The sequence below is a fragment of the Bacillus rossius genome, chromosome 14 (assembly GCF_032445375.1).
Source record: "Bacillus rossius redtenbacheri isolate Brsri chromosome 14, Brsri_v3, whole genome shotgun sequence".
NCBI classification, from domain to species: domain Eukaryota; kingdom Metazoa; phylum Arthropoda; class Insecta; order Phasmatodea; family Bacillidae; genus Bacillus; species Bacillus rossius.
In genome coordinates, this window is record NC_086341.1 from 26824771 (window position 1) to 26841704 (window position 16934).

The 16934-nt window shown below is 33.0% G+C and overlaps 1 protein-coding gene across 8 annotated transcripts in view; it reads right to left on the reverse strand.

Moving 5' to 3' along the window:
- Nucleotides 1–2579: 2579 nt before the first annotated feature.
- The window catches only part of LOC134538740 (serine/threonine-protein kinase 26), a 473430-nt gene continuing 459075 nt past the window's right edge, over nt 2580–16934 (reverse strand). For 4 of the 8 annotated variants that reach the window (XM_063380213.1, XM_063380210.1, XM_063380206.1 and 1 more), the window contains exons 8-10: nt 15815–16099; nt 10626–10828; nt 2580–5716 (exon numbers count right to left, since the gene is read on the reverse strand). In XM_063380213.1, the coding sequence (XP_063236283.1) occupies nt 5704–5716; nt 10626–10828; nt 15815–16099 (501 nt within the window). In that variant the 3' untranslated portion in view covers nt 2580–5703. The remainder of the gene's footprint in view (nt 5717–10625; nt 10829–15814; nt 16100–16934) is intronic. The other 4 variants (XM_063380214.1, XM_063380212.1, XM_063380207.1 and 1 more) reach the window with 1 other exon arrangement.

Below are 16934 nucleotides of genomic sequence, written 5' to 3' on the forward strand. Positions count from 1 at the left end.
AATTTTTGATAAAAAATTTCTACCACAATTGCAAAAATCAAAGCTTGATTTTATAATGCTGTAATTTACATTTTTTTTACAGACAGTGCTATTCATGGGATAAATAATTTCCGTCATGCCTGCAAAACTATGGATCTTGGCCTTAACGTAGTACGTTCTAAGACCGCTAGGGGCGTGCGCTGTCGATACCCAGCGATTGAAGCGATCGCTGCGACAGAGCTTCCTACTACAACAATTCTTCTGCGAAAACGGACAGAAAATTTAACCTGGGCTCGCGACTTCTATACATTATATATATTCAATGCTGCCACGGAACACTTCCTCACGATGATGCAAAATATTGATTATACATAACTACGTAGTAGTTCAATGTGGAAATTCTCTTTCGCGCCAGTTTTCAAATGTTACAATCCGATGTTGGGTTGTCGCTGTTAAGCGTGTATGAATCTTAGGCATGTGCGCAGGTCTCTTTTTAAATGCGAAGCGAAGTCGAAGCGAAGCTTATATTGTGCGAAGGAATGTCGAAGGAAAATCGAAGTCGAAGGATTTGAAATAACATAATTTTCATTACTAGTATAAATAGTGTATTGTTTTTATTAGTTACTACCTATAATAAAACTGAAAAAAAACTTACTTAAAAGCCGGCCTATTTTAAGTATATCTCCTTAAACCGAAATTCAATTGTACGTGCAATTAAAATTCAATAAAAACAAAGCTGTCAAGATATATTTATAACTATTCAAACAGGTGCTCTAAATATAACACTTTCAGGCCTCAGCGTTTCTGGTTATGGTTTACTGTATATTTTATTACATGCCAGAGGACTGCTGTAGCACATTTTCAGGGATTAAATTTACTTGTTAACTGCCATCGTACTTTCAGATAAAATACGTTCAGCAAACGACATGCACTAAAAGTAAATAAACAAGAAAAAAAGTTACTGGAAAACAGGGGGGGGGGGTAGAAGGTCAGAGCTGCACTGCACATGCGTGCCGGTTGGAGTTTCACATTCCCGCCGCTGAGAGTTTGGTGCCGCTGCTGTGACAGAACAGCGAGGTCAAAATAAGTGACTATCAGTTTTAAGCTTGAGCTTCCTCCATTTCCGTAAGGATAGATGCTCCTTGGGCTGAACCTTTATCGATCGACGAACGTAAACAAACATGGCGTTCCCGCATTCCTAAATGGTTTGTTACATTTCTAACCGTCGTAACATATGAATCATTTTGTGCACTCTATAAAAATCAAGGTGATTGCCATTTTGTGGTAATCTCTGTAAATTACAAATGTACTAGAAAGGTCGGAAAACGAGTCATTAACTCAAGCATGCATCGCTCATTGCTACATAACCTACTTTAATTAAACTACATATTATCTTCACGGGAAAGGTGCTAACATTAAGGCAAGTTGCAACTTATTATTTCCCCAAATAAATAATTCCATGATTTTATTTTACGATATTGGTTTACTTCGGCCTAGTGATAAATTGTGCCCGCAAATGTAAATAAAACAAATATATTTCTGCTGCGCAGTAAATTTTAGTTTTAAAAGTGTCAGCGGGTATAATAAACAACAAATTAATATACATAAACGGGAAATTACCTGCCGCAAATATATTTTGGCAGTACTATATATATATTTATTGATCTAAATAGTGGGCCAAACGTTTCTGGCAAAATCTTCGACTTTTCCACTCAAAGTTTATTTTTGTCGAAGCCAAAGTCGAAGAAAAAAAATTATCTTCGATTCGACTTCGAATACTCGAAGCTTCGCACACCCCTAATGAATATGTAGCCAGCACTGGTTGGCATCATATTCAGTTGGGTTTATGCCCGTATAGTGTGTGCTTATGTATCGCTAGCAGCGTGCGCACTCTTCATCATATGCGGAGTAAACTAAATTTGATAGCCCGCACACTTACGTGGTCAGAGTGTAGTTATCGGTATGCTACATTAGTTCCATCTCACATTCTGGTTATTGTTTTCACAGTCAACTAATTTAAAATTTATACATCAACTGGTTTTTGTTTTGTAATTTAACTAGAGTAGGACACTGCAAAACTTAGAATGTGTGTTATTGTATTTTTTTTATACTCGATTATAGAACATACATGCAAGTTAGAATCAAATTTTTCAATAAAATATTCAAACCTTTGTTATGTAGTATACGTACTTAGTTTTCATCAACTATACTATTAGCAAATTTTGAAAGAGAGTATATACATATATATTTTTTGTCATTTGTATTAAAGTTGTTTGAAGACACAATCCCTTGAGAAATATCTAACAGTGATTTACTGTATTTTCACCATCAGGAGTGCAATCTGCATTTTTTTTTTAAGTTGACACAGGAAACTGCTGGGGCTGACAGCAATACCTACAGATGTATTTTATACAGTAATTTATATAATGGTGGTAGAGTATCAGTTGAACTAGGTAATTCCATGTTGCCTCTTTTCCCCGAGGAGATCAGGGAAGCACATCTTTACCACTTAGGAACAACTCTGTGCCCTCTGTACTCCACATGCAAACAGCTCTTGAAAAACATACCACAAAGGTAATAAAGACAATAAAAAAGCTTAATTTCCTGTATCACATAAATTTATTGTATTCATAGTTCTATGTACAGCCAGATCTCTGGGCTTTTCCACCCCAGCACTCCCACAGAATATACTGTACACACACAGACGACACTCTACGGTCTACTTTGCCCGCACATCTCCTGCGGAGCCTGTGCAAACAACGAAAAAGTCAACAGTTAATTTCATTATTGAACCACGTTTCAACACTCAGCCATTACCGTTTTCAATTTCCAAACCCCCCCTCCCCAAATACTACTTTTAACACTCATCTTTCTCTCAATGCCACGAGTCAAAGATACTGATACCGAAGGTAGTACATTTGAAACACAAATATCCACGTGTGAATAAACAGTGTTACACTAGAGCATTAAACAGATTCTGTTACTCACAAACTGTCAGCAAGATCTGCAAATTCTCAGTTATGTTTTGCGCAGATGAAAATATTGACTGAATTCATTCAAGTGGACAGCAGAATTACCACTTCTTTCCTAAGTTTTTGAATTATCACAGAAAATTTTCAATGGCATACCATATCTTATACGATAGTTTACAGCATTGACCAATATGTAATGTCATTAGTGTCTAAAAAGGTAGTCTTGTCAATTATTAATAAAGGATAGCCTTTTAATTTTTTTTTTCAATTACAAAAATGTTTTCACTAGCACACATTAGCACATTTCTCCAATGAGCATGCAGCATACATTTCAATGCTAATACTGGAAAGTGGTTGACAGCATGTATCCCAAAACAAACAAACAGTAGTTGCTGACACGTAACACAACATATTTCAAAATACTAAACATCAACTACCATTATTGCCAAATAAAATACAAACTGTCAGCAACTTTATTTGTACTTTCCAATTAGTATCTGTTATGGTCAGATATATTAATACCCTAAAAAATCATGTGATAGCAAAACAAATTAAAATATGTAAAAATATCTGCAATAATTTTTGTCTTTTTTTTATTAACAAATATTAATATTAAAATCTCACAACTCTAAAAGTGCACTCAAAAGATTAAATCCAAAATAATTATACTGAGAAACAACCAGAAAACTTAAAAAATCATTAACAATTTTTTTTAAATTACCATAGGAATAACACTGATCTGGCGAAACAACCTTTAAATTAGCATTACAATCAAATTAAACATATGCAGATACTAAACCAATAAAGTTTTTTGCTACCAAAACTTACTAGCTTTTAGTCATTAAAAACTGGTATCAGTTCTAAATATCAACATATCAAGTTGAAAACCTACAAAATTGAATATATAAATTTCTATGTTATATATGGTATTTACATAGGTATCTAAAAAAATACACTTTAGTAATCAAGACAAAATATATGAACAGATTTTCCTAATGCATTTTTACATATACATATATACACACATCCCAAAAAAAAATCAGGATGTTGGCAAGGGAATATAATTTAGGTAGTATTAGGGCTACCTCTAGGTTTAATTAATTATCTCTCATACCAAAGCTAATTGTTCTATGTTCTAAATCTCAAAAATATTATAATAAATAAATATAATATGTTTAATTTTGGTGTCAATCATGAGAAAATTAACGCCTCAAAAAAGATAACTGTAATGAATTTTATTGCAGTGACTAATATGGGAAAAATAAAATGTTTTGGGCAATGCACAGGTCTATAAAAATAAACAAATAAACCGGTATATTATGATAAATTCAACACTGCAGGTTACACATTTCATAAACATTTGAAGGTTCTTACAACAAGTACAGAAATATATTTTAGGCTATGCAAATACTTCAGTGGGAACAGTTCAAAAGACTAGTGTAACATATACAAATAGGAGCAGCTAAAACTGCCTATTTCATGTTACTTATTAACTTATTTATTTATAAGAAGATTTTTCCTCCATCACTATTTTAATCTGCAATGGGGCACATTTACTTAGAATCTCAATGTATTATTTTCAGCACTTGCTACATTTACCAATGGATTAATAAAAACTGTAGCCCAAAAAAAAAAGATATGTAACTTTAACTATTGCTAGTTAAATGCTAATACATTTAGCAATATAACACTTTGCTTTCTTTCACTTCACTATATCATCTTAAAAAAAAAAAAAGTTGAATATATTAAAAACTAATATCGTAAAACATTACCACATTAATGAAATAATTATTTTCCTCTTTTCTGTGTGAGAGGTTAGCCCTAATTAAAAAAATATATATACTGGTATATAGTAATTATAAACAATTTGGTATAAATTTCTGGCTACTAAATGCTGCACTAGTATGATAATTGCTATTTAATATTCACAAATTTGAGCCCTAAAACAGGCAGAGGAAAATTGAATACATGTTTTTAAAATTCCAATACTGATATCAAATATGCAACAACTACTTCCTTTTTTTTATAAATATTCAACCAAATTGAATTTCATTAAGGATGAAAAAAATTTCATATCCAGACAACAAAGTTAAAAAATATAACATAAAATTTATTGTTATACTGATGTCATACAAGTTTTCAGCTAGTATGGCATTTCTTTCAATGCTGCTGATGCAAAAATAATTCCTAAACTTTCTTTACCATTTTTAACTAGAATGAAAATGATAGCTATGGTTCTCTTATGTCTCCTATTTATGGATGTCATTATAGACAAAACATTTTTTAAATATATAACATTACACTAAAAATTGCCAATTATGTTCGAAAATACATCTAATATATACATAAAAATAACAAAATAATACACAATTTGTTTTACATTATTTTACATATTCATATTTACACTTAAGCACAATTAGTTCTTTAAAATAGGCCTCTTTTTTTACTGACTGGCATGTATATAAAAAGAATGCTTGCAACCTAAATAGATAAGTTAATGGAACACTAGCTGAAAATACAGACAAAATTAAATAATAATTAAACTACGATATCAATATTGAAATTTTTTAAAATTATATTTATGGCATATGACCACACAAACTATTTATGTCTCTGAATGTAATGAACAGACACACTGCATCATAGTGAAAGGAGATGCCTAAAATAACTGCAAACATCTGTTGGTCTTTTCCACATGAGAAATGATCACGAGTCGTGTTACAGTGTGTATTGGCTACACAAAACACTTCTTCTACGATGAGTCTCTGGAAAAAAATCAAACAAAACAACAGTCACAACAAACACTTAAAATTTGTGATGGGTCACATCACCAATTTTCTCAAATCTGAATATTGAATTCAAACCCCAGAGAGTGCCTTAATGTACACCTCGAATCGGAATCTAGGTGTCAAGGATCAAAAATAAAATAATTTAAAATAAATTAAAAATATTAACTATTGTGTTGAATCATTCTACCCTTTAAACAGATGTTTCAAAAATTAAGTTTCCAGAAACAATACTTATTGTAATCTTATTATTATATTATTATAATATATACACATTAAAATAACAATAACTTGTGGAATGGTAACAGGATAGGTTAAAGAAAAACCTGACCTAGTAAACTACAGAGGTCATCAATAGAGACAAGATTATATGATGAAAATTCAATAAAACCGAAAATCCAGTTAACACACCACAAAGCACCGAAATGCAATTAAAATCATGAAACTAATAAGCATTTTCAATCAAAACTTACATCTAATGAAAAATTCAAATATGTAATCTTTCAAATGCAGTATTTCCATAAAAGAATATCCCAGTTACAAATTTTAATACTATCAACTGTAAGCATTGTAGAGTGTTGGTTCAAGGTCACAAAGAGTAACTCAAAAGTTTTAAATAAATGCATGCGCAAGAACAGCTTTATTGTTTTCTCACTTGCAGTGCCACCTATGCAAAATGACTCCTGAGCATAAAGGTTTTGTGTTCTGCAATTTGCTAATTGTGAATCTGCAATTTCAACCCTACCCAGTGGAATCTAGAGTGGTTTAATGTCGAATTTACCTGACCGTTGGATTGGTCGTAATGGTCGAGACAACAAAGCTCTTTTTCGCTGGCCTCCACGTTTAACTGACATAACGCCATGCAATTTTTTTCCCTTAGGGGATTTATAAAAGATCATGTCTACGTTCCGCCGCTACCTAATGATTTACCAGAGTTCAGACACAGAATTGAAGAGACTATATGGAATCCATTACTCCGGACGTGTTAACCAGAGTGTGGGAAGAATTTGCCTTCAGGTTGGATGTGTGCCGTATAACTAAAGGTGCACATATTGAACAGTTGTAAGAAAAACTAGGTTAGTTTACCTTCAATTTGATGTATGAATTGCTGAAAAAAACTGTTATAATATATGATTGAAACTGGGATATTCCTTTATTGACATTCTTTATTATATTCAATAAAAATGTAATTTATAAAAAAAAAATTGGAAAAAGTTTTTCTATTTAACCTTGCAACTTTTATTAATTACTCATTGTTACATTATGACATTAGTACATTCTTCAAAACAGAAATACTTAACAATATTAATTTACTTGTTCCAAAAAGTTATTCATTCTTATTATTGTAAAAGTTCATCATGTATCAGTAAAAATGACACTGTTATGGAGAAATTAGTACCATGGAAACCCTTATGTGTCATATTTGTTTTAATAAACAGATTTTTGTTAAAAATAAAACCAATAACAACAAAATCTCCTGTAAACTGAACTGAAAATAATCCATTAACTACTTATCTCTAGTTATCAGATTTGAATGTTTAAATTTACTTTATTTCCTCTAATATTTTCCTTCAAATATTTTGCCTTGAATATTGAATCTTTTGAATACTAATGATTTAATGGTATTTAGAATTTGATTTTCCCATCCATACTTAAAATACACACTGAAGAAAAGAGTGGATAAAATATCAACACCTTAACAATTTACAAAAATATTTTATTTTTTGTCTAATAAATATGTATGAACACCTGAATGAGATTATTTTATATAAAACTTTTGTAATCACTTTAGTGATTTTTCAATCCCAGCTACCAAAATCACAAGGAAAAAATACTAGCAGGATGCAACATTCCTGGAAACCTATCAATTACATGTCATAAGAGGATTTGCTTCTTCAGTGACAATATGTAGTGCATGAAAGTTTGTGTATCAGGAAAAAAAAATGTATTACTACATTTCAATAAAACAATAAATGTATTTTTATCACGGTAGAGAGAAAAGTGCTAGCAGGATATTATATAACAAATTTATTGAGCCAGCAATCAGAATCTCTTCAATTGCATACACTGAAACCATTACTAACATTTTCACCTATCAAAAAATGTTTGTGGGTAGCCAGAGAGTTCTGAAAAATCAAAAATGTAACACTCAAACCCTCAATAATATACAGAAGACATATTATGGGATTTTGCTGTATGTATTGTATAAAATGTATGCAATACTGCCTTACTGTTATTGAGAAGTTTAACTCTTCCTTTAAACGATATGTATCAATTGTACAGATGCAACAACAGTTATCTTTAATCAAAATTGGAAAAATTATTTTAAGCATATCGATTTTTCTCATTAATGTTCTCCCCCCCCCCCCCCCAAATCAAAAACCATCTTGCATTGTTTTCCCAGTTTGCAGAACGATTTTCGATTTTCCATATAGGTAAAATAGTAGGGGAAGATGTCATTTGCACCATCACTGTATACATACGAAAACAGTTAACTGGGTCCCATTTTAGTGTGTTATAAAAGCCAATAAAAGGATGGCTAGGAAACTTGTGATAAAAAAATTCCCCGTCATTTTCTGACTTGGGAAAAAAATTTCCCTGACCACTAATATTAGTCACCAATAACAAATAAAATGCTAAATTGTTACTCGTAGGAATACTACACTTCACTATTGCAAACAGACAAATATAAATTATTTTATCACACTACTGCTAATAGCACTCAAGTTAATGAGCATGATCAAAGTGCTGATCTACTTATAAGCAATAATAATAATAATAATTAGAGATGGGTCGAGTCTTGGTTTATCGAGTCGAGCCGAGCCGAGTTGGGTCAGATTGACTCGACTCGAAAACCGAGTCACATATTTTATCAAGTTCGAGACTCGAAACACGTTTCGAGTTAAGTACCAGCATCGTGACATTATAGCACTTTATTATAGGTTGTCTTAACGTTTTCGCCAAGTCATTAATACAGCAAGAAATGATAATGACCTTTAAACAAAACAAATCCCGTGCAAACCTAACCTTGCCCGCTACCGTGCTACGGCGCTATAATAGGTACAAGTGCAACCAAACCTAGGCCTACCTTCATTTATGAACGTGACGTCGTAACGTGATTTTGTCGATAGTGGCGACAGTTTATAGGACAAAATTATGTCACATGACCATTTTATATAAAAAAAAATGCTTGGAAAACAGCGTGCACTGTTTTCATTTTGTTTTTCATCATGTGTTTACTTCAAATACGGTACCGCATTTGTTTACAAAATACGTCAATGGATTTTCACTGAAGAAAAATTTGTTGCAAAACGCACATATATTAATAATCATCACGTTTATTGTGCCCCGTTTATAATAACTCGTATAAACAAGAGATTTCCGTAACCTAAAAATAAAAACATACAATAATTATATTGTAATATTTAGTAAATAACACCAAGCCGTGATGCGTGAAAATGGCTGCGTGTTAGGCCAGCCAGCCTTGCATTTTGGAACTAAATTTAGCTGTGCTTCGCTCTTCGCTACGCAGCGCTGCGTGTCAATAACGTTTAGGATAAAATTACTTTCTTATTGTTTGAATAAAAAATAATAATAACAACGCTCATGCATTTTATTTGGCAATCAGTTACTGATCGCCAAATCAAATGCATGAAATATTTATTTAAAAACATATTGATATTCTTGTAGTTGTAACAAGTTCCGGGCGAATAATCTTGCCGCGGAAAGTGTATTTACATTGAGAATGTGACAATGTGACAAGGCCTATATCCATTGAGCTGTTTGTTTATGTGGGGATCTGCCGGTGGATCGGAAAAAAAAAGTTACGTAACTCGGGAAGCCTTCTTTTCACAGACGAAAGAGCCAAACTCCCGATCGTACATCTTCGTTTTTTTTTTGTTCATTGTAAATAAATATGGCGGTGTTGATAAAAGGAAATACCATAAACAAGGCAACGGTATTTATTTGTACGCCGCCATATTTTTCGTTTGCAGTGTGTCCGTGAATGTTTATTTTGGACAACTCATGATAACTATGGTCAATTAGGTTAGGTTAGCTACATTAAAAATTCTTTAAAACATTGTGGACTGTTGATATGGTTAGGATAGCTACTGTACATTAAAGATACTGTGAAATAATGTTGAAATAAAGCTTAGTTTTTTATATTTAAATAACATAATGATTTGAATTAATCATTTAAAATATTTAAATAACATAATGATTTGCTAATTAATCATTTAAAATATTTAAATAATGCAGATGTATCTTGGATACACAATTTTTATATCAATGGGTGTAGTAATATTTTATTTATCATATTCGACGCAAAAAATTATAAAATTATGAAACTCGAACTGACTCGACCTCTTCAAAAATTTTGTGACTCGAACTCGACTCGACTCGAAATATGAATTGCTAAACTCGGCTCGACTCAACTCGAAGCCAAAAAACCTCAACTCGTCCATCTCTAATAATAATAATAATAATTTTTGTAACACAGACACGGGTTGGAAAAGGGGAGAAAGCATGTGTACTTGGAACCTGTACAAATCAAAATAAGTCTCTGCTATAACTTAAAACTTTTCAGTAACCTCACTGTTAAAAAATAATCCCTCACCACCTAAGGAAAGGAATTCCCTGACCTTTGCCCGTTTCTTAAAATCGCCTGACTTTACCAAGTTTTCCCTCTTGCTTGAATAAACAAATATCTACCAATTTATTTAGGCACATGTACATTGATAATACGGTAATAAAAATAAAATTTAAACAAATAAATTAACCTAAATAAAAATAATTACCAAGAAGATTAAAAAAAAACTAACAAATACAATACTAACTAAATTTGATTTAGCAATCAACACGAGCAATCAAGTACCCATTACGCTACCTTGTGATTTTATCCATGACGCCCTTGATCCTGGACTCAGTCACTGTGGGCAGGAGCTTCTGCACCATCTCCCTGACGAACAGGTCACTTAGGCCCGGGTTCGCGCGCTCCGCCAGCTCAAACGCATTCTTCAGCTCCTCTATGGCATCCGTCTTGTGGCCCGTCTCCGGGCCTCGGGAGTTGTAGTGATGTCGTCTCTGCAACTGCGAACACCGCCAACATTCAAGTAGTGACCAACTACCAACAAGCAGAGTTGTTAGTTTTCTCGAAAAGTATTTTTGGGAAAATTTGCTTGTAATTTACTGGAAAATTTTCTGCAAAACCAGAAACGTTTTACGAGATATAAAAAAAAAATTTTAATTTTATCAACTTTATTTTATGCAAACAGAACCAAATAAAACATACATCTGGTTTTCTTTACAATGTAATGATTTACTTAAAATTTGGCTGTAGCAAGGATTTTGTGAAGGAAAGGGTATAACTAGAGATGGGTCGATTCCATATTTTCTCGATTCAGATTCCGATTCCAAAAATGCTTCAATTCCAGGTTCGGTTCCGATTCCAATTCCACCAAAAAAATTGCCATGTACCTAATCATTAAAGAACTTAAAAAAGGAAAAATATAATATACCATGATTCCAAACAAACTTCTATTTCAAGTCAAAGTTTTTAATGCAATTCTAATGAGAACTCAGCTGCTTGTATTATGCTAATTAATTTAAGTAATACAAGGTTATAATTTCATCAATTTCTAGAAATGAGAATTGAGGTGTATTTACAAAACAAACTGAAATATTAAAACAGTATATAAATCAAAAATAGAATCTTATGGTACATTATGAATTTCACTGGAGTCCCCCAAAGCAAGATACGTACTTATGCTGAGTCCGAAAATGTTTAATAGGTTGGTTGTGGTCTTTGTTGGCCCACGAGATATTTTCGTGTTACAATAATTGCTTATTGAAAATTTGTCATCGAACTGGTAGATTGTAAAATGTTTCCACACTTCAGACATTTTTTTATTTCTAATACACAGTTTCACACGTGTTTCTGCAAAAACGAGTTATATACATCACAGAAATACGTGTACTGTACTATCACAGAAATACGTGTACTATACTATAGTACAAATAAACTGACCTGATCTCTTAAAAAATAATAATTGAAACCACACGTGTTAATAGAAACAAAAGTGAGGTTACAACATAAAGTATTCGATCATAGATAAAGGTTAGGTATTCAATAATGCATAATATGGAGGCTTTCGTGTTTCATCTCGTGCAGTAAGTGCTCAGCGCATCAAAATGTACCAAACGAAAAAAAGTTAATTAATCAGACATACTAGCTAAATATATTATTATATTAAATAAAAATACAGTGATATACTACGTGTTTTAACCGAATTTTAACCATTTTAAAACTTCAAACAAAAGAAATTACGATAGATAGTATTGCTTTTGTTGTGTTGCACACTCTGTTAGCTGTTTACAACGTTAAAGTATGGTGGACTCGGCTAGATGAGATGATGTATTCGTAATTTGTTTCTTTTCCTTTCTTTACGTATTGTGTAATTCAACACGAAATAAGTTAAAACACGGTTATGATTCTATAGTTTGTAAAACAAATATTTCATTTGATCCTAACGACTTTTATAATGTAATTGTATAAGCTGAAACTGCAACCAATATAAACGTGAGATAAGATAACTATTACGCAATTTACCGAATTTTGAAATCAAAGTGCAAGGTGAGTTACGTAAATATTTTGACAAAATTCTGGCAGAAAAATAAGGTGGTTTTAGCAGGAATCGCTGGTTTCATTCAGGAAAAAACTTTTTTTTTTTCTAAATTATTAAGAGTGCTTAGTACCATACTAAATACGATACGATTCCTTGACCCTTGGCGGAAGAATCGACGGTTCCGATTCCTGGCAGAATCGGTGGAATCGAAGCACCGAAGAATCGACACGCCCATCCCTAGGTATAACCATTACATAATTTTTTTAGGAGTAGGTTTTCTTTATTATTAAGTTTTAAAAGAAAACTGTCCCACTAAAATCTCAGGGAACAATGGACTTTTACAAATCCAACATTTACACACAATTTTTCTTTGAGAAAAGAAAACTGAATTTTGGTTTTTATTCAATAGTTTTTAATACTTTTTCCTTAAGTCAACTTTTCTATGATTTTGTTAAAACAAGTCAAAAATACATAAATATTAATGTTATTTAATACACGAAACACATATATCATGTTTGTATGAAAGACATGCTTACAACTACCACGTGGTGGAAACATAATTCCTGCTACTTCTGTGTATGAGTCATGACCACTGCTAAACCAAAAGATAGAAACAAAAACTGTACGTAAGGTTTTACAGTTCTGGGTTTTTATTGGTAGGAAAAATTCCAATTTGGTTTCCAGTTTTACATCATAAATACAGCTGTTCAGTTATAGTTCTAAATTTAAAAAAAAAATTACACTAAGCTATTTTTTATGAGTATTTTAATGTAGGTATGGGGTGAATTCATTTTTTTCATTTTATAATCCAAATTTATACCCAAATACTTATCCGAGATTACCAAATCTCAAATATAAATTTGAATAGCCAAAAAAAGCTATACAAGCTAATTTTTTGTATCAAAATAAACACACTGTTAACAGGGCAAAAAAACTAATAAATCAATATCTACACATTATTAAATTACATTTGAGATTCCAAAAATCTCTTGAAAAAAATATGTCTACAAATACTCCCGAACATTATATAACCTTCATAAAATTCAAACAAACTAACTTAACTTAATGCTGAATCATGTAGACACAGGGTAAGTACTGAATACGAAAACACTGGCAAACATGTTGAGATACACTCCAATGCTGAAATACTTTTCAGCCAGGATTTCATCTGTAGTTCATTAGCAATTTATTTTAGTTTTGTGGTTTCTAAATAATATGGTCATTTGAAACAGAAGCAGCACACCAAAAACTCCTGTCACCTGGCATAAACATGGCAAGATATATATAATGTGTATGTTTCTGGATGTTAGAAAACAAACTAAGTCAAATGAAAACCAAGGGACAGACCAAAACGTTAATAAAACATAACATACGATGTCTTTCCGTACCATGATAAATTATTTCTTGGCCTAAACAAGTATTATTTTTCACATTTATTTGGATGATTTCCTGAAAATTAATTTTCTTCTTCCACTTCCATAAAACCTGGTATAGATATAAAATTTGCGGTAGTCTCGCTGGTAAACAAAGCCAACCTGCTATTTCATTAAATAACCAAAGACATGAAAATACAAGATGTTTAACTTTTGTGTTGCCACCTAAAGCACAAAGAGTAACTTATGTTTGTGTCATTCATTAATACTATTGATTTGTGCTGTCGCAGAGAAATTAATACATTTGAGATATCAAAATTTGTCGCTTATGTTATAAATCTCACGAATCACGAGAATTTGACAGATTTGTTGAATGTAAGATGTGGTTGCTCCATCCCTAATTTTAAGCTAACCTCAAACCACGGTTTCGGCAAATCACTGCTGACTTCCGAATCCTGATAGCTAACATACCTAATTGTCTCAGTTTCCAATTCAGCATTATTGGCACTTATTTACATAGTTTTGCTTACAATTATATATAATTTGATGTTGAAAATTAGTCTACATCTTTAATGTGCTTTTTTTTTATAGTGCTATAACAATATGTTTCTCTTGCATGCTTTGTTTATATAGTTGGCCTTCAAAACATGTAAAAGAAATCATAACTCTCCAACCAACTAGAGATGATGAATGGTGAACAGCTGAGAATAAAGCATTGATGGAATGCATGGTTGTGGGAAATACGAGTTACCCCGAGAAAACCCACCCGCTAAATGGAACATCTGCCAAGTTTCCCCACATGCAAAAACTCAGGTTTGACCCCACCCCGTAATCACCCTACCAATGAGGTAGGAGAAGAATGAACTGAACGCTCAACCACAGAGGCCCCGAAAACCACAATTGAGAACGTGAGTTATGTGATACTGAATGTATGTACTGGGTCCCCAGGAGGCTTGAACTTCTGCTATAAGCCTATCAGCTGTAACTGAAAAAACACCAACACCAAGTTCCAGAGCCAAGCTCTGCTATTCCCATCTTTGCCAACTTCTAGAACACTCATCAGTAACCACATGTACACACACAATAAAACATGCATAAAACAAAAACTGGTAAATAAACTGCCAAATACTAGACGGTACAAAATAATTAAAACTCACTGCCATACAGTAACAAGCTGATCTTGAAAATAACACAGGTTTGTTAACAACTCTATTTTGGAAAAGCTAAACTGAGTTACGGGAATTATATTTATTTTAAGATCTTCACAAAACGTTTACCTTCTTATTACAGGAGCTACATGAGCTGGTGATATTCTGGGTAGTAATATCCAAGACTTTCGGGTAAAGAAGCGAATAAGCAATGCCCTGTTGGGACACAACCATAACCTAACTCGTGGACTGTATTCCAGAACGTGTCCTAACCGAATCCCAGTAAGGAAACAAATCAGCAACCGTTTTAATTAACAGTGCCCTGCACAAGGCTAGAAACTGGTTTCACCACATTCTAGCAGACATTTAGTAACCATTGACATTACTGTTACAGCATAAATAGGTACTAGAGATAGCAACATCACTGCACAAAAATAGAACCGTCATTCTAATACTTTTTAAGTTGCGATTATTTTTCATTATGGCCCTTCAAATGTATTCCAGCATAGCTTTGCTATCACAAAGTTTCACTTTGCACACAAACACGCTTGGTGTGTACCACGATGATCACAAAAATTACTCTATATGAGTTAATGGTGTCAGACGCAGGTCCGCCACATCAAACAAAAAAAAAATAATAATAAGCTTCGCGAATGGCACAGAATTTTGGCAACCAATCTTCAACAAACACACCAAAATCTGTTCCCTAAAAATCCTTTCATGCACTAGAATACGGTTAGGGTACAGGTGTAGCATAATCAACAGTTAAACGCTTATTTTTGCATTTTGTAATACCGGCTTTATAGTACGAAATGCTGATTAACACAATTGTGTCTACGTTTCTCAGTTTACGTAATAAATAACACTCTCTAGTTCCGTAGCGGGACGTCTGAACCAGTAATAATTACGAAAATCCGTAGCACTGCATACCTCCGATATGAGAGGGTAGATGACGCCCGACAGACACGGGGACCTGGAATGGCTCGGCTTGCTGCCCGTGCCGTTGTTGCCATTGGTGTTTGCGTTCGCTTCCCGCCCCCGCTGCTCGTTTTCCGCCCGCCGCGAGCTCTTCTTGTCGGCCGGCTCGCTCAGGTCCCCTCTGTGGTCCAGGGGGCTTATCTCCTTGGAGGACCGCTTGTCGCGGCCGTCCCGCTCCCTCTCCCGGTCCTTCCGGTTGTCGACGGGAGGCGGGGGTGCAGACGAGTGCGGTCGCTGCTGGACAGTTCAAACACACAATAACCACACCGCTGAATAACACTGCGCACCGCTGAATAACACGCACATGCAGAAACAATGTGTAATGAATGATTCTGATGAGCAATGAAAAACTAACCTGAATAAATTTAATTACATAACAAAGTTACAACCAATAGAATACAATATCTTGATTGAAAATTATCAGCATATATAATTTACCAAAATATAAAATTATTAACTAAATAAATTTTTTCCTAGGATTTTTTTTTTTTCGTGGTCAGAGAATACATTGACTGCTCTTGAGGTCTGTCAAGGATTGATACTTTGATTCCACCTCCTGTTATGACTCAGATTATGAGCATCGAAGAAATGTAAAATAATAGAGATGGACATTTTTTGAAAAATTTTGGGTTTGAGTCAATTTGAGCATGGTTCTGTATTTATACGAATTTTTGAGGTGAGTCGTTGAGGACTATGGTTTTTTTCCCTTGTTTAGGAATATAAAAAGTATTTTTGTATTTCTGCAGAAAAGTGACTTCTTGGAAATAAGGGAAAAATTATATAAAGTGAAAGGTTGGTTATTTAGGTCAGCTAACAGCTATATTAATTAACTATTACTTATTATTTATGAATTAAATATGTGTTATTAATGTATCTGACCTTACCTAAAATACCTTACACTTTATTTATATTCATCTAACATCCCAGAATATGTTACATTATCAGAATTTAAATAACTGAATCAACATTTTTTAACACCATTCAATGCACATGTTAAAACTACATAAAAAATTATCAAAACAACAAATGTAAACACATTCAAAATAAAGGTTACCTCCAGCATTTCTTTTTA